Source organism: Protopterus annectens, chromosome 8.part0 (genome assembly GCF_019279795.1).
Source record: "Protopterus annectens isolate FY-2018-M chromosome 8.part0, PAN1.0, whole genome shotgun sequence".
Lineage (NCBI taxonomy): Eukaryota > Metazoa > Chordata > Ceratodontiformes > Protopteridae > Protopterus > Protopterus annectens.
Genome location: NC_056741.1, coordinates 1,192,295,298 through 1,192,319,319, shown reverse-complemented (window position 1 = coordinate 1,192,319,319; position 24,022 = coordinate 1,192,295,298). Strand labels below are relative to the sequence as shown.

General features: G+C 38.5%; 1 protein-coding gene across 2 annotated transcripts in view; it reads right to left on the bottom strand.

Moving 5' to 3' along the window:
• Positions 1-24,022, bottom strand: part of LOC122809295 — a 328,407-nt gene that overhangs the window by 75,413 nt on the left and 228,972 nt on the right. For both annotated transcript variants that reach the window (XM_044080678.1, XM_044080677.1), the window contains one exon: positions 23,783-23,851. In XM_044080678.1, the coding sequence (XP_043936613.1) occupies positions 23,783-23,851 (69 nt within the window). The remainder of the gene's footprint in view (positions 1-23,782; positions 23,852-24,022) is intronic.

Below are 24,022 nucleotides of genomic sequence, written 5' to 3'. Positions count from 1 at the left end.
CCCGGTTAGAGAAAGCAGTCCTGCATTCTGGGCTTGGCATTTTCTGCTGAATGTCTGTGCTTGCTTCTGTCCTAATATGACTATAGACCAGTTGTATCTGACTGTTATTGCTGTAGCCAAGGATATGGTGGTCATTACCAAGACCATGAGAATGCCAGTCAGTTCCTCTTGTTAAGTAAATGAGCCGGGGGTAGACATTGAGGTTTATCTCATGGTTTGGAATAGTACTCCCACCAGAAGGGGAAGGTCAAAAGCTGGACTGACATCCTCTGAGCCAAGTTAAATGGTAAACCTTTCAAAGGCTTCATGGACATGAAAGGAGTTGAATATCTCGACAGTGGTAATGTTTAAAAAAAGTACTGTTAGCTCAAGCTGGTGTTATGCCTGTGACACAAGCTAAAAAGATTCATAGCAGGACATTTTATTATAGTATAATGGTAAAGTCTTGATTATGTGACTTAAACCATGTACATAAACTGTGGCGTGATCCACACGGACAACATACTAAATATACAATGGTATAAATGTTAGGTATTAACAAATTTTTATTGCTTGCTACTTTAATCATTCTTATTTTAAACTGGCATTAAAGATGTTGAAATTTCTACTGGATTGGTAGATTATTATGCAATGAAACTATGCATAAAGCTGAACAGTCTCAACCTGTGGCAAACTTTGCATCACATGTATATGGCAAATAGCAAGTATCAGCTGTAGATCAACTCTGTTTTAAATATGGAAAAGGGATCACATAGCTAGATTTTATATTAGTAACAATGATACTGTTCTACCAGTAAAAACTACAACCAGTAAAACACATACCACTGATGCTGTTGAGCTTATGGAATGGTATAAACCTGTCTACCAAAATAGTTGAGTTACCTCTGTGCTATTCTGCTACTGCAGAATTGTGTGCAATGTCTTGATTGATGGCAGGGAGATGCAGGGGCTACTAGACTCATGTAGTGTGGCTATACATTTAAAGACACGGTATTTGTATAAAATGAAGACTGTTACTAAAAAGTAGTATAAGTAGTTTGACTCATGGAGACCAAAAACAATATCCTATTACGCAAGTCAGAATACACACCGAGTTTTTAAATGCAGTTCATCCTTTAGCTGTAGAGCCCAATTTAAAACATTACAGGATAATAGCGAAGCGTTTTCCTCAGTTTAAAATTAGCAGAGGCAATGGAAGGAAGGTAATCATCTACCTTATCAGTGTGGGAAGATGAGGCAGCAAATGGGTAATGCTGTGGCTACACCTCTACCTAAGCTGGAAAAGTGGGTGGGGGAGCTCCCACTAGACACAATCGAAAGAATCTGTGACTCCAGTAAAGAGTAAGGAATAGTGTTAGAAAGCCATAAAGGCACACGAATGTTGCTAAGGATATAAGAAGAACTATTCTCAGAGTACAAAGACAGAACTATGGATGATGCATTGTGCAATGCTGCATCCTGAAAATGGTGTAAAGCAGGAAGTAGAAATATCATTGCAGCCTGAAAGCTTTGCAAAGAAGTGAGCAGAAATAATTTACTAAAGAGAAGGCATTCTTCAGTGACAGGATATATTCCAGGAGAATGAAGTTAGGAAGTGTGGAGGAAATATGAAAATGCACAATCTGTGGAGAACTGTAAATGTTCTGACAAGCTAAAACAGAACAGCACAGATACTGAGAATTCTAAGCAGTAGATGAGTGTTGAGAAGGTGAAACTTAGCAATATGAATGGTTTCTCTCATGTAGTTAAAGGGGAAGATACAATCTCTGCAGAGTTCTAAACCAGCTTTTGTCAGTATAAGGCAGAAGACTTAAACAAGCAAAGACTGCAAGTAACAGGTACTGGTAAATAAAAAATGAAAACTGAAATAAGTTTGTTCTGAGATGCCATTTATAGGACAGTGACCTAGAGAAGAAAAATAAGGTGGGAGGGAGATGTTCATTCATACTGAGACAAACAGCAACATAAAGAAGAAGTGAAAAAGAAAGGGGTAGTTTATACTGAGAGACAAGACTACCTTGAGCAGGTCAGAGGGGCATTACGGTTGAACCAAAATCCAGGAACCTTAAAAAGAAGAAAGAGGGTTACTGGCATTAGGTTTATGGAGGAAAGGACCAAGAAAACGTAGTGAGTATCAAATGAAACTAAAGAATATTAATATGGATTGCCTTCTTGAGAACAGGAGTTACTCACTGAGACCTGAGTACCCGTATTCCTAAGAGAGGAGGCAGTGCCCCCTGCCTCAAGGTAAACTGACCCTGAAGAAAGTCCAAAGTTGGCTGACTTCTGGCTAAGCCAAATAAACTTTAAAAGGAACAACAAGAAGGCAAGACTTTGAGCAGAGGAATGTATAATATAGCTAAACTTATAGGGGAAAAGGGCGAACAAAATATTACCACTTCTTATGCATACTTTAAATTACAAAACAATTTAATGTACACTAGGTAATGACAGAGTAGCCGTGGTGGTGCAGCGGTTAGCATTGTCACCTCACAGCAAGAGGTTCTCCCGTTCGATTCTCGGCTGAAGTGCCTTCTGTGTGGAGTCTGCATGCCCTCCCCATGGTCGAGTGACATTAAAGACATGCAAGTAGGTGTGTGCGTGAATGGCCATGCCTTCTTTGAAGGTTGGGCGTCGGGCTGGCAACTCAGCATCGTAAAAATCCACTGCCAATCATTAGTGGATGGGAGTTCCACTCTGGCGACCCCCAACTGGGAAAAGCCAAAAGACTTTTAAGACTAGGTAACAGAGATGAAGTAGTATGTCAATTTTAGTGCCCAAACCTTTCAAAACCATAGTGATGAGTCTAACAAAAAGTCATGTATTAGAAAGTTACCTCAGAATGAACAAGATAAAAGACTGGACCTTATCAAGTCTTTTACTGGCCAGGAATAATGAACAAACTTGAGAAATTCTGTGCTGGGTACCCTGAATGGCAGAAAGTGACCCATCACCCAGACTTTAAAAACCCAGTCACAGAGGTACCATTGGTATATATTGCTGTGGCCAACACTGGGCCATCAGCAAAATTCAGCAATGGATTTTGGGTCTATATTATATTCTCAAACATTTAATACTTTGAATCACTAAAGATCGAACACTAGTGATCAAAGTGTTAAATTTTTGAATTGCTGTAAAAACATTTCTAAAAGAAAAAAGGAAAAACAAAAGGATGTAAGCAGGGGGGCAAGCCCCCATGCACCCCTCCCGCTCTTTAAATATACCAACTCCAAGATCGAGTTACAGTGTAGGAAATGGAAATCTTCCGTTTCCGCACTGTATTGCACTAAAGTGCGATCTCGGAGTTGGTATATTTAAGTAGTGGGGGATGTGGGGGGTGCAGGGGGGCTTGCCCCCTTGCTTACAGCCTTTAGGTTTTTCTTTTTTACTTTTAGAAGTATTTTTATAGCAATTCAAACTTTTAATATTTCGATCACTAAAATTCGATCTTTAGTGATTCAAAGTATTAAACGTTCAACAATATGATATAGACCCATGCATTTCAGTATATTTATTTATTTATTTAACTGAACTAAAATTTGACATTCACATATCCATGACCATAAAAAAATCCACAAAAAACTAGGAGCGTTATACAGAAATAAGCAACTACTCACCAAAGCAGCAAATATTTCAGTAGCAAATTCCCACCTTATCTCCAACCTACTTTATGCCTCCCCGATATATACCAACCCAAGGCAATGCAATCTAAACAAGCTAGAGACCTGCTACAACAAAATTGCCAAATTCTCCACAGGGGCATCCTATCATAGTCACCACTGTCTCTCACTTTCTGAACTTGGCTGGCTTGAACTCCCTGACCATGGTATCAACTCTCACTCGCCCACAAACTAGTAAACCATCCACTAAATGTCCCATCCCTCCAGAATCTACTCCAACCCTATCGCACCACCAGACCACTAAGATCTAGCAACAAAAATCACTTGCAGATCACTAAAGCCAATAACTCTGCTGGTGAAGCACTATTCTCTTGCGCCATATCCAAATTATGGAACTCCCTCCCACCCACAATTACCTCCGTACCATCATGCACCCACTTCAAAACTTTACTAAAAGCGCACCTAAAAACATGCTGGCTATGCTCTTGCAACTCCCACTCCAATATCCCCCATCCAACCACTACCTTTCTTTCCACCTCACTAACTATCTTGATTATAGCAAGCTCAGATGCTCATAAGCCTAGTACTTATTATACAGCAGGAACTTCTTATTGTAATGTCTGTTATGTACTTTGCAGATAAAGATTCTAGTTGTCTACTGATGTACTATGTTCTTCATCTGTAGCTATGTTTGTAATTAATTGCTATGTTAATCAAATTGTTAATCACTATGTAAATCCAATGTAACTACTGTCTGTTTATTTTAACTGTGGAGCTTTTCTCCCTGGGCCTCCAGTGAAAATGGACCTACATCCAGTCGGACACTCCCGGTTAACAAATGTAAATAAATAAATAATTTATTTTTATTTATTGCATTTGTTAACCAGGTGATGTCCGACTGGGTTAGGAGCCCGTTTTCAGTGGAGACCTAGGGAGAGAAGCTCCAACAAGTTACAATACTAGGCGTAGTGATATATATAAGACACATTACGGAAGATAAGAACCTCTAATGCAGACACAGTACTAAGTATGATAATAAACAATAAGACAAACTCCAGAATACAGAAAATACAAATTAAAATACAGTCACAATAGCAAATATGAAAATAACAATGCAAGGATTTCTAGAATACAAAAAACACAAGTTCAAATCACAGCGAGACAAAGTATATGAGAATATATATACACTGAGGTATTAACTGAGAAACACACAGTAGTAATTGGATGTAGAGATATGAACAGAGGTTCAAATGCACCCATTTCCAGCAGAGCAGCAGAATGAGGTAGTAACCTATATGCAAGACAGCATAAGGGAAAAAATTGACAGGGATTGAATGTAGTAAGGGAGCCAGAAGAATTAGCTTGGAGAATGGCAAGAACAGAGCCATTGACTGGCTAGGTAGTGTTTTAAGAGTTTTTTGAACTCATGATAGTTAGGGGGTTTTTGTGATGGGCTGAGGAAGTGTGTTCCATAATTTGGCAATTTTGTAAGAATAGAGGGAGTTGCCATGTTAGTTGTAGGAACCTAGCATTAGTTTATCTGATGATCTGAGGGACCTGAAATTAATATAAGGTTGGACTAGGTTAGAAACAGCAGGGAGGTTGCTGGGTTGGTGGACTATTTTGTGGGCCATGGTGAATCGATTGAGGGATAACAGGTTAGGGAGTTCGACCCAGTTGAGCTGAGAGAGAGTAGTGCAAGTGTGGGTTCTATATGGGTGATTTGTGGCAAATTTGGCAATTTTGTTGTAACAGGATTCCAGGTTATTGAGGTCAGACTTACACAGAATTGTGAATATGTGAGAGCCATAGAGGAATGTAGAAAGCAGATGTGACTGAGAAGTGGCCAGCCTAATGCTGTGAGATAGGAAAGGTTTTGCCCTATACAGGGTGCCACGTTTGATATGAACTTTTTTGATTGTCAGAGAAATATGCTTATCGAATTTTAGACTTTTATCTATTGTGACACCTAGAAATTTAGTTTGGTTAGTAGGGTCCATCTTGGTAAAGTTTGAGGAGGGGGTTGAGAGACATGACTGGCATGGACTGGATTTCCTGTTACTGAAAGCTATTATCTTAGTTTTGTTTGGGTTTAGAATGAGTTGATGTTCAGAGAGGTGTTTTTCTATGTCTTGAAAGGAAGACTGCATTTTTACTTGAAGTTCTTGGGGTGAAGGGGCAGAGCAGATAAGTGTAGCATCATCAGCATACTGGACAATGGAAGCTAGGTTAGTTGCAGAGCTGAGTTTATTTGTAAATATGCTAAAGAGGAGAGGGCCAAGTATGGAACCTTGGGGTATGCCGACAGAGATGGAGAGTAGGGGGGATAGGTTGTTTTCCAATTTAGTAGTTTACTGACAACTGGAAAGATAGCTATGGAAGCAGGACAGGGATGAGGAATTGAGGCCATAGGATTAGAACTTGTTAAGTAGTAGCTAGTGGGAAATGGTGTCAAAAGCTTTGGACATATCAAGAAAAATAGAGGAGACAAGTTGGCCTTCATTTAAGAGATGATGAATGGTGTTGGTGAAAGACAATAAGGCAGTGCTGGTACTATGTTTAGCTCTAAAGCTGTGTTGGGAACTGCATAGTAGGCTGTGAGTAAGGATGTGGTTGAGGAGATGATTGTGGATTCACTTTCCTAGGATTTTTACAAGGAGGGAAAGGATGGCTACAGGACAGTAGTTTGTGAGTTCTCTAGATGGTCCGCCTTTGTGAAGGGGAATGATGTGGTATAGTTTTCATAGAATTGGGATGTATTATTCTGAAATAGGTCTATTAATCAGGACTGATATGGGGTAGGCAATAGAAGGAGCTGTGTCTTTTAGAAATTAATTTGGAGGTAGGTCTGCTGTGAGACAGCAGGGTTTTAGATTGGCTAGGAGTGTTTTTATGTAACTAGTTTGGACAGGAGTAAAAGTGAAGTGGTAGGGATTATCTGAAGTAGGAGTGGAGAGGGTAAGAGGTTTGTTAGGTTGGTCATTTAGCAGAGAGGTTATAGTATGTACAAAATGAGAGTTGAATTGAGTAGCAATAGGGTCAGTATTATTCAAGGTGACTGGGGCAGGGGTTGAGGAATGACCAGGGCTGAGGAGATAATTAATGCTTTGCCAGAATTTTGGGGGATCATTTAGGTCTGTCTGTTTACTGGTCAGGAAGTAAGCTTATCTTTCTTGATTTGTTTCTTAGCTTGATTTCTTAGTTGTTGATATGTACACAGTTTTTTTGTCTGGTAGAGTGGTAGGCTGCCCAGGCTTTGTCTCTGTGTTTTAGTAGCAGTTTGGTGTCTGTGGTTAGTCAAGGTAGGTGTTTGGTTTTTGAGTGAACTTTTCTGGTGGGAACAAGATTATTAAGTATTCTAAGGAAGTCATTGTTGAAGTACTGAACAGCCAGGTCTAGTTGGAGGTTTTTAAGTGGTGCCCAGTTGCATTGTTGAAATAGCTGATTAAACGAGGAGGGGGAGAAGTTTTTTAGCTATGGATGTATTTGTAAGTAATGTTGCATTGAGAATGGATATGTTTTCTGTATAGAAAGGTTGGAGTATGGTCACTGAGGGAGTCTGTTAGACAACCTGCTAGGTAACCAAGGTTGGGTTTATTAGTCAAAATCTAGTCTAATGTTGATTGCTCTTTGGTACGCTTGTCTATGCAGGTCGGGCAGGTTATGGTCTGGGTGAAGTTGAATAGGTTTAGGAAGTTTGAGGGTATAGCGTGATTATTTAGGAATATGCAACTAAGTAACCTGAGACTCTCCTCGATGTACCCTGTATTTCTAAAGTATAGCCAAACAGTTCACTTATGCTGTGCTGATGAGGTCATAAGAAGGCCGAAACATGCATGTCTGCAGCTAGTGGGGTTTGGCTTTATCAGCCTGAATGTATCCATAAAAACTTAAAAAGAAAAAGTAAAGTCATGGATATTCTCCTTAAGGGGTTATTTCCATATATCCCATGGATCTCTATTACAGGAGGTTTAAGGTATCACACAGTGAAAACTCTAGCTTGGCTAGGTTTTTCTTGTAGTTTTTGCTAATTGGTTTGTCTGTGTGAACTTTTTACTCTTTAGTTCAGATGTTAGTTGGGATATTTTGCAGACACCTTAATGGTTATGGACAGCAGCTGGGTGGAAAAAACATGTGTTTCTAAAGTATAGCCAAACAGTCCACTTATGCTGTGGTAAAGAGGTCATAAGAAGGCCAAAACATGCATGTCCACAGCTAGTGGGGTTTAGCTTTATTGGCCTGAATGTATCCACAAAGATTTAAAAAGAAGAGGTAAAAAGTTATGGACATTCAGAAGCCATATAGCTGAAACACTTGATCTCCTTAATTGATCATTTGCATATATCCCATGGGCCTCTATTACATGAGCTTTAAGATATCACACAGTAAAACCTCTAGCTTGGCTATTTTTTTCTTGTAGTTTTTACTGATTTTTTGTGACTTTTTTTACTTTTTGGTTTTCTATGTAAGAATAATGCTACATTTGTAGCTAGGAAGTTAGTTATTTTTTTCCAGAGTACCGGTACCTAAAGAAATACTCATCAACCAGGGGAACCACTTTTGTCCTCAATAATGCACAACCTGTTCAATGCTTTTAGGTCAGGAAATTAAAAGCCTCAGTGTACAATCCTCAGATGTGCTAGTAGAACAGTTTAACCAAACATTAAACTCCACAATGAAAAAGGTTATTGTGGAAGATTGTAAAAATATGGTACTGGTTAATACCATACGCATGTTCTGTTTACCATTAGAGAAGTACAACAAGCCTCAAAGGGCTCAGACCTTCTGAGTTTTTATACAGCAGGCAACTTTATATACTGCTAGATATCACCAATGAAACCTGAGGAGAATATCCCATTACAAAGTGTCATAGAAAACTACAACAACTTACAAGATAGACTGAAAGTGTGATGTCCATCATACAGGAACAGGGGAAAAGAATCCAGGCTACATGAGAAGGGGTGTATAGTGCAAACACAAGAACCAGGGAATTTAAAGCTAATGATCAGTTGTTAGTTTTGTTCCCCTGTGCAGAAAACAAGCATTTAGTACAGTTACATTGTCCATTTAAAATTGGAAAAAGCTAGTATTATAAACTACAGGGTGAGAGATGCTTGTAAGAACAGGTCAGAACAGATGTACTATAGCAACTTTCTGAAAGTGTGGAATTAAATGTAAACCTGACCGGAAATGGAACTGACAGAAAAAAACAACTGACCTCTTTGCCCGTAGTGCAGGTAGACGGCTTACTACCTAAACTACAGTAACAGGAGATAAGGGAGTTTCTGTTAGAACATATAAAGTGCTTTTATAACAACTTGACAGAAAAAAATGATTCAACACAATATTGAGACCAAACAGGAAAAAACATTACCATAAAACCTTAGATAATATCAGAGTCACTGAAAAAGGATGTACAGGAGGAAGGAGAGGAGTTAAAAAGCAATTCGAACAGCCCCACGGTATTAGCCTCAAAGCCTGATCGAACGGTCAGGTTCTGCAATGATTTCAAAATTTAGCAGCTGCCCAATGCCTACGGAAATTGCTTTAACAGAAAGATTGAAGAAGACAACATTCTTATCCACATTAGATCTGACAGTGGGGTGCTGCTAAATCTCTCCAGCAGAGGAAGCCAGGAAAAAAATGCTTACGTGGAATCTTCCTCCTAAGAAATAAATACAGTGCCACATTCAGAAATAAGCCCCTATGGTAGAATGTAAACATAAACAGGCTATATAATGAAAAGACAAAACTTATTGAATACAAAAATAAATCTAAATCTAAAGATACCAAAAATACTCTTGCTAAACTAAACAAGGAACGCCAGATCCAGATCAAATCAACCAAAGCTAGGTATGAGGTAAAAATAGCCAACCAGGCAAAGAATAACTACAGAGCCTTCTTTATTTTTGTTAAAAATGTCAGAAACAATACTCAGTACTGTGCTGAGCTAATAGTAAATTATATCACATACTCATATCCAGAGGACATAGACAATCTACTAGCAGACAAATTTAGTTCAAATATCACCCCATCTCCCCTCTAATATTCTTAGATCATATACCCCCACATACATCACATTACTCAAATTTCCCAAGAACAAGTCCTCAAAGTGCTAAGTCCAACACTGCATCTATGGAGTCAGATAACATGCAAGGCTACCTGCAGGTTACATGACGTATATGATCCCCTACAGAAGTTACTTAATTTAACCTCAAAACAGCCTTCATGCTGGATGAACAGTGGTCAGCAACAGCCATTCCCTTGCACAAAGATGAGGCTTCAATGGATCAAGGCAATTATTGACCATAAACCTGAGCAGCATCATCTGTAGGGCTATGGAAAAGATCATTATGAAATTTATATATAAGCATATGGGAACTTACAGACTTTTGATCCAGCCCAGTTCTGATTTGCCAAGGCCAGGTCCTGCCTGCTTAACCTGGTTGACTTCTTCAAAAAAGTTAATGAAGGAGTGAATCATTGCAAAACTGTGCACACCACTTATCTAGACCTTGTAAAGGTCTTCAACACCATGCCATGCTCAGATATCACAGATAAACTCTCCAAGCTAAAGGTCAGTCTGTGTGTAACTTATTGGATAGCAAATTGGCTCACAAATAGAACCTAGGAAGTTAGAGATGGCATCTATACCGCCTCCAAAAGATCTGTGGCTAGTGGTGTACCCCATGGTTCAGTCCTTGGGCTACTCCTCCTTGGCATTTAGTTCTTAGAGATTAAAAGTAATGTTAAGGGTTTTAGGCTGACTAAGTCTGCAGATAACTGTAAACTTGGTGCCATTATAATCTCTGCATAGGACATCAAGATCCCCTAAGAAGGCCTGTTCCAGACAAATAGCTGGTGTCAAAATCATGAAATAAAACTAAATGCAAACAAGTGTATAATTGTATCCTTTGGCAAGCATGACTCCACTTGTAACTATTATATTGACAAAACTCCTGAAAATTGATCCCATAGTTAGGGATTTGGGAACCTGTGTTAGCCTATGTCAACTATGGACTGACCTTTGATCCCACTGTTGTAAGGAAGTCCTTTTTCAATGCACAGCTTATATCTAAAGGTAGTACATTCAGATGCAGAGATATAATTGTTCCACTGTACTTGACATTTATTATGCCAGTAACTGAGTATAATGCCCCTTTTAGTATGTACCTGTCCAAACACTTCTCACAGCTGGAACTTTCACCAAGCTTTTTCAATAAAAAATATAAAGGGTCTAAATCATAAAAACTAAGTAAACTGTCTCAAAGCCTTGTCTCACTTCTCAGTACCATACAGGGTCCTGAGAGGTGACCTTTGCTCTGCGTATCAAAGTTCAGCAGATCTTATTGTTTCAGAGCAATTACACATTCACAAGTCCATTGCAATCATGAACACCTTCTAAACGGGTTTCAATCTCTTTTGCAAAATGAATAGAACATGTTGAAGGGATAGGTTTGTAACACAGAGAATACCAGTTCTATGGAACTTTCTTCCACTCCACATAAAGCAAAGTATTTGTCTTTCAATGTTCAAGTGGAATTTGGACAAATGGCTGAGTAACCACAGATTCATCCCTAGTTTAGCACCCTGTTCCTCATGGATAGGGGAAACATGTAAATGTTCTAACGTAGTCTTGTTCAGTCTTATGATTGTATGCAAAACATAATGACTAAAATGACCATATGAATGTAAGGCTAGGCATCTTAAGATCCTCACTGATCCATAGCCTAGTAAATACCTATGAAATTAAAAGACAACATTTTCAACACCAGATAGCTTATTACAGCATATTTTCCTTCATTCTGGATCACATTTTTCCTCTGCAAATTAGACATAAAGATATAATATTGAGGATGTGTAATAGACAGGTGAATTCTTCTGCCCAGAGATAGAAAAAAGAACCAGTATTAAGCTGGCCTATTTCAGGCTCTAAGAAGCAAGTGAGAGCACTACTGGGTTAGCTGGGTACTATCAAAAGGTTATGCCCCATTTTACATCTGTAGCATGCATTGTTACACGTTTGAAAAATGGGAGGGTGCCTCTTAATGGTCACTAGCGGTACGTAATACTTTTCAACAGCTGATGGATGCCCTGTGTTCCGAATCCATTTTGGCATCCCGAGTTCAACAAACCCTTCATTGTTTATACCGCTGCATCACATGGTATAAATAAGAGTAGTGTTTTCACCTCTCAGTAGTCTATGGGGGACTGAGTATGATGATAAGGCTTTGAAGCAGCCTGCCTAGTCCATCCTTCTATTCGTTTTATTTAGACCCTCTGTGGGTATTCCATTTGTTGCCTATACCAGATAAGGTGCATACTGAAGGGAATGTTGTACTCTAGGCCTGGTTTAATGAGTGCTGAATACAGCAGGATAATGATATATTTGGACCCGAATGGGTCTATATTATATGAGCGAATCACACAGATTGAGAACAATCATAATATCGAATGTACCAGACCTCGAAGTGCTTTTTCTGAGATCACGGTACAGTGAAGAATGGGATATTTGCCCATTCCTCACTATAGTGTGATCTCGGAGTTGGAATATATATTTAGCGGGGGGTCAAGGTCCGGTATGTTTGATATTATGAGTGTTCACAATTTGTGCGATTCGCTCATATGATATAGACCCGACCTGAATATCATACCCTTGTTAATGAATTTCACAATACAGAATGTTTTCTTAAAAAAGGTAGACAGATGATGGTCAAATGCCAGGTCATTATCTACATATGTTCCCAAGTCACTAACTACTGGATCAATGCTTAGAAGTGTATTGTCTCATGTGGTAATTGCCCAAAACAATGCCGTTGTTTTTTGTCATTGCGTTTTAGACCATGGCACTAGCACCAATTATTAGTCTGCAACAAACCCTACTAGAGGATATTCACGTCTTTGGGGGAGTCTATAATCATGACAAACTTGCAATCATCTGCAAACTTGGTCAATCAGAAGTCCTTAATGTTAGCTTTGACTTTCGAAAAATAGATGCCAAAAAGGAGAGTGCCCAGCACAGATCCTGAGGGACTCCACTGGTGACTGGCATTTTTGTGGAAGTAGAGTCCCCTGTCCTGACTTCCAGTGTCCCATCTGTGATCCAGTTGGGTATCCAGTGGGTGAAATAGGGGTTTACTCCTAGTTTTGAGTTTGGTGACAATACCGAAATATGGACTAGTATTAAATACTTTTGCCAGGTCAAGATAGGCAGTGTGCACTATTTTGCCCTGGTACATAGCTTTGATGACTTTCTTGAAGGAATCCACCATACTGAGTAGGCATGATCTGCTCTTGACAAATCCAAAGTGTTTTGGATCCAGCATCTGAAGACTTTTTATGTCTTTACTTAAAATATCCATGATAATTCTTGCTGTGGTCTTGCATATGAGATTAGTCAGGCATATAAGTTTGTAATTACTCAGGTCAGTAGATGGCCTGCCCTTGTGGAAAAGGATTGTTGCATTCCTTTATTTGCTAAGCATGAAACCAGTTTGGAGGCTAAAGTTGAATACAAATACTAAGGAGCCAGATAGGTCATGTTTCATGCTATTCAGGAGGCTACCTGGGATATTATCAAGACCCATAGATGCAGTATTATTTGCTTTGGAGACCACATTGAAGACTTGCTTGCTAGTGACAATTGGGGTATTAATGGTCAAGGGTATCTTTTCGGAAGTGTCAGGGGGATCAGCAGGTGAAACTGGAGCTAAATCTGTCCAGTAGTAGGTTTGTTATATCCTCCGTCTCAGTAGAGGTGGTTCTGTTTACAATTAGTTCAACACACTGTTGTGTGTCACCTTTGAAGTTGTGTACATAACTGAAGAAGACATCATGGTTGTCATTTGCCACAAGCCTATCTTTACCTCAAATTTGGTTTTGGCAGATTTGATAAGACTCCTGCGTTGCTTATTGATTTTTTTTTTTTTTGGCATGTTGGGCATTACACTTCCTAGTCTTAGCTTTGTTTTGTTATATAGCTTGTTGATATTTGCTTTCCACCATGGTGGTGTGTTCTATGAGTTAGTCCTATGCTTATTTTGGGTGGGTACAGCTGCCTCAATGCAGTTATTTACAATGGTGGTATAGTTTTTTTAACAATTCTGTATTGCCAACAGTGTCCTTATGGTTTGGGGAGACTTGAAATTTTGCTAGGGTGTCATTAAGTAGTGGGTGGTTTGGTATGGAATAATGAATAAATGACCCCATCTGCAAAAATGGGAAAAAGGGGTTGAGGATGGCTGGATGGGATGGATGGTTGGATGGATGGATGGATGGATGGATGGATGGATGGATGGATGGATGGATGGATGGATGGATGGGTGGTACTTGGGCTGGATGTGGTTGCAGGATTTAATTTGATTTCAAAGGAGACAACTTTATAATCTGACCTGAGTATGTAACACTTGGGAGAGTGTAAAGCTTCGCCATGTTTGTGAGGATTATATCAAGGATGATGGCATCCCTACTGGGTGCATGGACTAGCTGGTTTAGAGCATTTGTGTTGACAAAGTCTAGGAGTCTCTGTGCCTGCACATTGGGTGTTGTGTATATCTCCCAGTCTATAGTGGGGTAATTGAAGTCACCTATGGCTAAAATGGTGGACTCAATGCAGAGTGACTCCAATATATTTAGGTACACAGTATGGGTGTCCAGAGTCATAGGGGTAGACCTATAGCTTGCAATGATATAGTATGGGATTTTTCCTCCACCTTTTGTCCTTTCCTGAGCAGTAGGTGGTCTAAACGTGTGAAAGACATTGTAGCCTTGCACTGCCAGGCTGTTTTTCAAGACTTTAAACTACATATATGCAGCTACACAAACATCTACATTCTCCATGGTAAGGAGCTCTTGGAGGGACTAGAGTTTTCTATTTTAGACTCCTGGCATTGAGCAGGAATACCTTCAAGTTGCCTGTATTTGTTGTGCTATGTTGGAAGGTTTATTAAGATGACATTCCCTATAAAGGTACTGTTGGGGTGGACAAAGTTTTAACCAATACTCAAAAGACTAAAATGGAAAGGTGCAGACAACCCTTGATAAAACAGTACAGTCTGTAAACCATACTCTTCCTAGCTGAAAACATTGTACTCTCTTTGAATGCCACCAAAAATTAAACCAATTGTTAAAGTCGGTTACCTTCTACTCATATTATATGTATGTATGTTTGTCTAACGATGGGGTCCCCTATGACTAAAACATGAGAGATTAGCTTGAAAGATAGCTATGTCATCTGCATAAAGAGGAATATAAATACTAGAGAGGGTGGAGGGTAGTTTCTTATGAAAGACTGAAAACAGCAGTGAGCCAGATATAGAGTCCTGGGCACTCACTCCTTTGGTGATAGGTTCCAGAGGTGAGAAAGATGATTTTGACTCTGAAACGTCTACTTGTTAAGAAATCTTGGAACTAAGTGACAATAAAAGTTTTAGATGTAACTGCTGTTGCAAAGAGACCAAAAATCACGAATCCAAAGCATACAGTAAAAAGAGATATTGGTCTCACCACGATGTAATGTAAAAAATTCCACGTAATTCCGTAGTAGTAAAAAAGTAAATTTTATTCCATATAACAAGATAAAATGATAAGCGCTTTCACGTAGATAGGACTATGCTTCATCAGATGTTATTTTAAATAAAAACTTGTTCTTATATACTGGAACTGGCGGGAAAGATAGCCAATTACATTGTTAGTCAAAAATTAATTAAAACAAACAAAGCCTTTTGTAAGGTACCAGCGCACAATCAATTAATAATATATGTAAACTTTATGACACTCAATAATCTGCTAGTCTAAAACAGTGTGTTTTTTAGGAATTATGACATTTAAAATATCGCTCTGAATATAGTTTATGAAAGAAAACATAGACAAGTAACAATTATATATTGGACACTCAGTATTAAAATATCTGAAAACCAAAATTACATCAAGTATCGTTGAATATTCCATTGAATTATCTATAATGACATATAGAATGTGCATGAAATATATGTAATAAATAAACAAATAAATAAATAAATATGTAATGTATATATATGTGATAAATATATTTAATATATAGTTAATTTATGAAATAAAGTGCACTGTTATGTGAATAAATGTGTTATGTAAAACTTTCATGATGTAGTTTGTAGCTGTATAACGATACACTATAAGTAATATAAAAACATTATAAAAATAGTGATGTAAACCATACTCTTCCTAGCTGAAAACATTGTACTCTCTTTGAATGCCACCAAAAGTTAAACCAATTGTTAAAGTCGGTTACCTTCTACTCATATTATATGTATGTATGTTTGTCTAACGATGGGGTCCCCTATGACTAAAACATGAGAGATTAGCTTGAAAGATAGCTATGTCATCTGCATAAAGAGGAATATAAATACTAGAGAGGGTGGAGGTTTGGACACTTTTTGTATGCTTCTACAGAATAATCTTTCCTGTCCCACCCAATAACCCCCATTTTTATCAGCCATGATGAATTCTTTTAAGTGCAGAGCACTCCTCCCTAGCCATATTAGTTTCTAAAATTCCTAAATACGCTAACATGTTCAACAAATAATGTCTTAATAACATCTTCCTCAAATGCCTTCACTATCAAAAAACAGCCGAGCTGAAAGGCTGAACCAGTTGTATTTAAAAGGAACCACATCCCAGTTAGTCTCCTGCTGTTGCTTTCCACGCAATCTATTTAAATTTAACAGGTGAATTTATGTATTTACACACACACACCCAAACCCACACATACCCCCCCCACACACACACACACACACACACACACACACACACACACACACACACATATATATATATATATATATATATATATATATATATATATATATATATACACACTCATGCATAAGCATATTTGATCTCCTCCTCTTCATATCAGGCCAGTATGCCAAAGCCTTCAGCTCTTATAGGTTGCCGCACATCACACATATGTTCCCTGTGTATGACAAAGGGCATAAAGTTGACACATGGATGCAAACACTCAGAAATTCTTTGCCACTAGTTTTAATGCCATTATCATATGCTGGTCTGAACATGTTTCTGCTGTGCTAGTTGCTAAGCTGTATTTCAGATAAGTGCCCCATTGGAGTTTTTCTCTTCTTTTTTTATTATTGTTTGGTATTGTGTTCATGTCATACAGAGAGGTAAAATGTCAGTGTAGGAGGCAGATTCCACATAAAGACCATCACGACCAGTGTCTTTTTTACTTGGGTGCTTCCCATAACCATCCACAATGTTCTGTCTGTCAGGTGTTTGTGCCTAAGACCCTACAGAGTCACCTCTCCTCTTTGTCCATATATCTTGAGACCATTGACTTAAGATGTTGGCTCAGAGTGCTATGGTGGAATCTTCCTATACTGAAGACCAGCTGTCTGCCAAGAAGATGGCCAAAAAAGTTATACCCAATCTGGTTGCTGTCCACCCTCCACCAGCCAGCTCTCTAGAGACTAGTGAAAGCCCCAAGGACTGATCGGTGCTTGCACTGGATTCTTCTGCTATACCCTGCCAGATGCCAACATGGATTCACGTTCTCACATGTCTTTGGAGAATTTTCCAACATCTTCACCTGATACCAAATGGGAACTCTGGCTGGTAATATCAAAGGGACCAAAGGTGATTCCTCAGATTTTAGTGAGGGAGGAAATTCCTACCACCATTACTGAGTCACATCAAGGGTCTGACCCTCCAAAGGTTTTTCAGGTGGACCTCCTGCAGAAAAAGAAGCAGAAAACTAAACATATTTCACCTCTTGTTAAGGATCCTCAGCATACATGGCAGGATTTCACTCAGGGTTTGTTTAATGTGTGAAGCCTCCTCAAGGGGTGTATGTTCCTGCTCTCCCCTGATCTTCCACTCCTGTTAAGAGACCTAGGTTATTGGATTCCTCGAATGAGGATTTTGATTCCGGGGAAGAATCTCTGGCTTATTCTTCCAAAATTCCTTCCTCCCTGGACTATGGTTCAAAGGAAGAGGATTCATTAAGTCCAGATTCCCCCTTAAAAGAGTTGTCCTTTGGGGATACAATTGCCCACATGATGGAATATTTTAAGTGGGACTGTTCTCTGACATTCAAAAGAGGTATTATGAGCTCCTGCAAATGGAGTCTCCCAAACCATCATCTGTCCCTCCTGTTCTGGCTGCCCTTTGGATACTTTTCCTGCAGCCTCTGTGGCTCCTGACTCATAGGTTCATAGGTTCATAGGTTGGTACTAGACTATCAGCCCTAGGGTCTATACCAGCCTAGCCATAACAATTCCCTGGATATTTCTTCCCACAATATTTACTTCCCTGGACCCCTGTCTAGCAGGGTGACTAACATGATCTCCGGGGTAAATTTCCTATCTCCCATCTCCCAAATCTCGGCCTCATATGTCAAAGAAGCCTGATAGGTTCTACAGGGTGCCTGAGGACTGTACATTTCTCTTCTGCTGACCATTCAGTGGTATCATTTTCCTCTGAGAAACTGTCTAAGTTGTTGCTGTCTACTAAGCTCCTTCCTTCTGATAAGCACAGTTGAGCTATGGAAAGTTTGAGCAAGGAAGTTCATACTGCTGCCACCTTGTTCTTTAGGGCTATTAACTACCAGACTTATATGACCAGGTAGGGATTGGTCCTCCTTTCCCAAGTTCCTAGGGTGGTATCTGACCTTCCTGATTCTGAAAGGAAGGCTTCTGCTCTTTCCTTGTTAGGATCCCTTCTCAAGTCGCCCGTCACTTAATAAAATGTGGCTATGATGCTGCTGATGCCTTTTCCAGGGCTGCTGCCTTTGGTTCAGTTATGAGGCATCATTCCTGGTTACATCTTCAGTCTTTGCCTGATGATATCAAGGCCAAACCTTTGGATGCTCCTCTGGATAACAAAAGCCTTTTTGGGTCTGCTGCTGCTGACTTCTTTACACTCTTTCAGGATTAGGGTAAGGCCTTTCTCTGCATGAAGATGCTCTGTATCTTTACCCATCCCAGTCACTCTTTTTCCCCAGCTAGGTCTGCTTTTATATACCGTGATATTAAATGGACCCTAGCTTTTATATACTGTGATACTAAAAGGACCCTCACTTTTATATACCATGATACTAAATGGACCCTAGCTTTTATATACCATGATATTAAATGGACCCTAGCTTTTATATACCGTGATACTAAAAGGACCCTCACTTTTATATACCATGATACTAAATGGACCCTAGCTTTTATATACTGTGATACTAAAAGGACCCTAGCTTTTATATACCATGATACTAAAAGGGCCCTAACTTTTATATACCATGATAGTAAATGGACCCAGCTTTTATATACCGTGATACTAAATGGCCCCTAGCTTTTATATACCATGATACTAAATGGACCCTAGCTTTTATATACCATGACCCTAGCTTTTATATTTATTTTATTTATTTATTTTATTGCATTTGTTTACCGGGAAAGTCCACTGGGCCTAAAAGAGCCCATTTTCAGTGGAGGCCCGGGGAGAAAAGCTCCAACGAGATACAGAAACAAATATAAACATTAATTAGTACAGGAGTAGAAACAGTATCAGAGATAGTAAATATAGTAACATATACAGAATATATACATAAAAGCAGGAATCTAGTTTGTTTGATTACAGTAATATATGCAGAAAATATACATTAAAGCAGAATTCAATTAATTTAATCAGAGTGGTATAAACAGAGATATATTAATCAGTATTATTGTACTAGTATCAACAAGTGAAGATAAAATAAATATGGAAAAAGTATCATCAGTCATTAGTAGCAAAAGACAGAGGAGTTTAGTAATCATATAAGGAGAGTGAAGAGGTTAGGTTATAGAGCTGGAACATAGCCAGGAAGAGTTGAGATGATTTTTCAGTATTTGTTTGAAGGTGGTGGTGCTGCCTGTGTTTCTTATAGAAGGTGGAAGTGAGTTCCATAGTTTGGTGACGGTGATGGAATAGAGGAGTTGGCCAGCAGGTAAGGTGGGCTTATCTACTTTTAGAAGTAGATGATTTTCAGATCTTTGATGCCTGCTGGGATGGTATTTGGCAAGTAGAGTTGAGAGAGCAGGACAGTTTGTGGGTCTGTAGATTATTTTGTGAATTGTTTCAGTGACTTACAGTGGTGGGATGAGAATTTGGCCTTGGTGGCAAATTTTGCTATTCTGTTGTAACACATAGCAAGTTTGCAGTTTGTAGAATTTTGGATATTAGTGAGGAGAGGGGCACCATAAAGGAGAGAGGGTAATAAAAAGGTAGTTGCAAGGGTTTGTCTAGTAGAGAGGCTAAGAAAGTGTTGGTGCCTGTAGAGCATGCCAAGATTTTGGTGTTTTTTTATGTTATTGTTTATGTGTAGGTCAAAGTTAAGGTTTTCATCTATAATAATGTCTAGTAATTTAGCATGTGGGACAACTTCTGTAGTGGTATTGTCTTGGGATTGTATAGTGAAGAGTTTTTTATCAAATGGAGTGGTTTTCCTAGGAGTACAAATTACTAGTTTTTTTTTTTTTTTTTTTTGATTTAGGGCAAATTGATTGTTAAGCATCCAAGATTCAGTAGCTGTGAGGGCATTCTGGGTAATTTGCTGGAGTTCAAAGCTGGAATTTGCAGTGCATATTATTGTAGATTCATCAGCATACTGGATTACTGAGCATTGTGGAAGAGTGGTGTGAAAGTTGTTAATAAAGATGCTAAATAAGAGAGGACCAAGTATGAAGCCTTGGGGTACCCGTGTGGAAGTATTGAGGAAGGGAGAGTAAGATTGTTGCCATTTGGTGGATTGCTGCCTATTGGAGAGATAGCTGTTGAACCACTGTAGGGTAGGGGGAGAAATGTGGAGGGTGGATAGTTTAGAGAGGAGGATAGTGTGGGAAATGCTATCAAAAGCTTTGGAGAGGTCAAGGAAAAGTGAGCACAATTAATTTACCAGAATCCCATGCCCGGTTAACTGTATCAAGGAAGGATAGGAGGGCGGTAGTGGTGCTGTTTCCTGGTCTGAAACCATGCTGAGTGGGTGATAAAATTTGATGTTCATGCAGGTGGTTGAGGAGTTGGGCATGGATGCATTTTTCCTGTATTTTAGAGAGGGGTGAGAGAATTGCTATGGATCGAAAGTTTGTTGTGTCTGTGTTGGTGCCACCTTTGTGTAAGGAGAGAATGAATGCTTTTTTCCAGATGTCTGGGACAAGGGATTCTTTAATTGATCTGTTAATGAGTATGCTGATGGGATAAGCTATAGAGTTTGCTGCTAGCTGCAGAAAGTGTGGGGGTAGATTGTCGAGGGCCAGAGTACTGTCCTGTAGAGGCTGTGTTCTTGTAACCAGGACCTGCTTCTATTAATAGTTATGGGAAGTTATGTTTGAAGGTATTTCTTGGGGTGGCTGGGGGTAAAGTTGGAGCTCAATTTGTCAGCCAGCAGATTCACTACATTGCCCAGCTCAGTAAATGTGGTACCATAAACCACCAGTTCGGCACACTGCTGTTGGCATTCGTGAAACTCCACACTTGCACTGGTGCAGGTTAGACAAAACGGGAATCATCCAACTGTTGTTCGACATTCCCATTTTCATCTAACCTGTACTAATGATTTTGATAGTAAACCAGGGCAAAAATATAAATTAGGGACAGTTGAGAGGTATGTGGCATCTATACTGTCTTTAATTTTGCAGTCTAGTCTTTATATCTATACTGTACATCCACTCTTATTAGTGACCTGATACAAAGTAGTGTATCTCCTGTTTGTGTTATATGAGAGGGAAGCATGCATTGTCTCTCTTTCTGCTGTTGACTCTACACTACCATCAGTGCCCAATTATTCTAACATGGCAAAAATTAAGGTTAATGCATTTTACCAATTTTAGTGTTGCATCAAAATGGATAAAAGGGGTCTTGTTTTCTTTCAGGCTATTGTAGTCAAGCATATTTGTTATTTCAAGCTTTTACTAACCAAACTAAAGCACCAATCTTGTAATGGTGAGAGCTGTCACTGTACACACATCCGAAGTTCTCATTTCTCCAAATACTTAAAACATAAAAATGTACACTTCCCTTCCAGAAAAAAATAATGAACAACTTGAACCATTTTATAAGTGCAAGCAAAACTGATAATTAAAGATTACAGTTACAGTGCTTCAATTCAAAAGATTTACCCAGAAGATTCAGATTATTGATAAATGTATTTAAATGTATAGAAACCTGTATACAATTCACTTATTCAAAAGGGAGAGCTAAAGTAATTACCCTTAGATTCTGATTGCAGAGAAGCTCCATTATTTACTATAAAAGCAGATACCGTTATAAAAATATAGTTTTTCTGTAAAATAAGGCTGATAGTAGGACACAGAGAGTCAAACAAATGTAAATAAATAAAAATAAGTAATAATAAAACAGGAAAAAACGTGACCTTTTCTAAAATGGCTACTCTATTACAAAAAGCTTGCGAGACTTCTCAAAGACCACCAATAACACAGCAGCCTCTGAGTATACATGTTGTCTTCCCAGAGTGCATAGCCATACAGATTATAGCATATTTCATTTGCATATACAGATTATTGTTGCCTTTTGTACAACATTGCTTATTTGGTCATGATAGTTCCATCCACAGAATTAAACAAAAAAAAACAGGAAGCTACTCAGGAAAAAGTGACACAAAATAAAAAATACATAGCTGAGCATTTGTTTAAAACAACAAATGAAACCCTCAGGACGACTGGGTACCAAAGAAAATGGCCAGCAAATGATACTGCCATGTTCCTGACATTTCATTAAGTTAGTGCTAAACCCAAAGAAATATACAGGAAAAACACAAGATGCCCAAAAGTAACAAAAAAAAAAAAAAAACAAGATCTAAAACCAGTGAATGTGTACAGTAACGGAAGAGTAAAGCCAAAAGATGCACACTACTTAATAGTAGCCAACTGAAACATTGAAACATGGTAAAGCATAAAAGCCTTAACATAAAGAAAAACTATTCCACTGCTAAAAGCTAAATCAGTCATAAAAACAGTCACCTAATAGAAGGTGAACTATAAGTCTGAATAAGCAACTGTTCGCCAACATGAATAAACTCTGCTGTGCCAAAATTGAACAAGCAACAGTAAGCTAACAAGAATAAAACTCTACTGTACCAAAACTGAATATGCAACAGTATACAAATATGAATAAATCTATATTGTACAAAAACTGAATAAGCAGCAGTCCTGCTAACATGAATAAAGCTTTACTGTACCAAAACTAAGCAACAGAAAGTTAAGAATAAAACTCTACTGTACCAAAACTGAATAAGCAACGGTATGCCAACATGAAAAAAATCTATATTGTACCAAAACTAAATACGCTAAATGAATAAAACTCTTCTGTACCAAACCACTTAAAGGAGTCAACAGTACATGCTGCCTGAGTTCATTCCCCCCAAATCATGCCTTAAAATGAAATGTAGTTGTCAGCTCTGAAAGTTACGCTTGCAATACAAAGCTATGGAACGAACTGTAACAAAATGAATAGGGTGGAAAGTAAATTGATTTTTTAATGAATTCAAGTGCATCTTCTGACCTAATGAAGCTTCCAACCTACAGGTGCACATCATCAGTCATAAAGTGACAGTACATTCCCACTGCATAGCAGAAAATGCCAACAGCAGCCTGTTTCTGTTTTGGAAGCTACGTGGCTTAGATATAAGAAGACAGTAAAGTTACCAGTCCAGTTTTATGTACACTGAAATTGCAACTTGGAAACAAGAACAGAGCTGCTGGGATTAAAGTGAGATGTCACTACAGAAGGAACTGTCTGGCAGTACTGCATAGTGTGTTAAGGTTAAGGTTATGATCACATTTTCCTGAATTTAATTCCTTAACTTACACTTGTATGTTGTGGCATTCTAAGTAAGTCGCATAAGAAGATAATGCTTCTGGCTCTGTGAAGGGGGACAGTTGCTTTCTATGCTTGCCGATATAACAAATGAATAAACTAAATGTAAAGAAAAAAAAAACTATGGCGTTGTCACACGCATGCTGCATCTAATTTTACCATATTAGTACCAGTAAGTCACTGAATATCACACACATTTGAAGCACCAAGATTAATTTTTAACACATTTCATTCTAGTGTAATCACAATGATTTTTGCCACTTATACCACAAGTTTTGATAATAACAGAAATAACTTAGTATTCATACCTGGTTTGGCTGTGAAACTTGTATTTGATGTGCTATAAACAGATGTATCTGGTATTGCTGTGCTAGTATCTGCAAATATATAAAAATATGTGTGTCTCAGTGAACTGTTTCATAATTAAATGTATCAGAAAAATGTATTTATTTATTGCATTATTTGTAGAGGAACAAGCATACACAATTCATATGGTACACAAAATAAAGAATTACAAAATATTACACAGCACAAATAAGATGTTATAC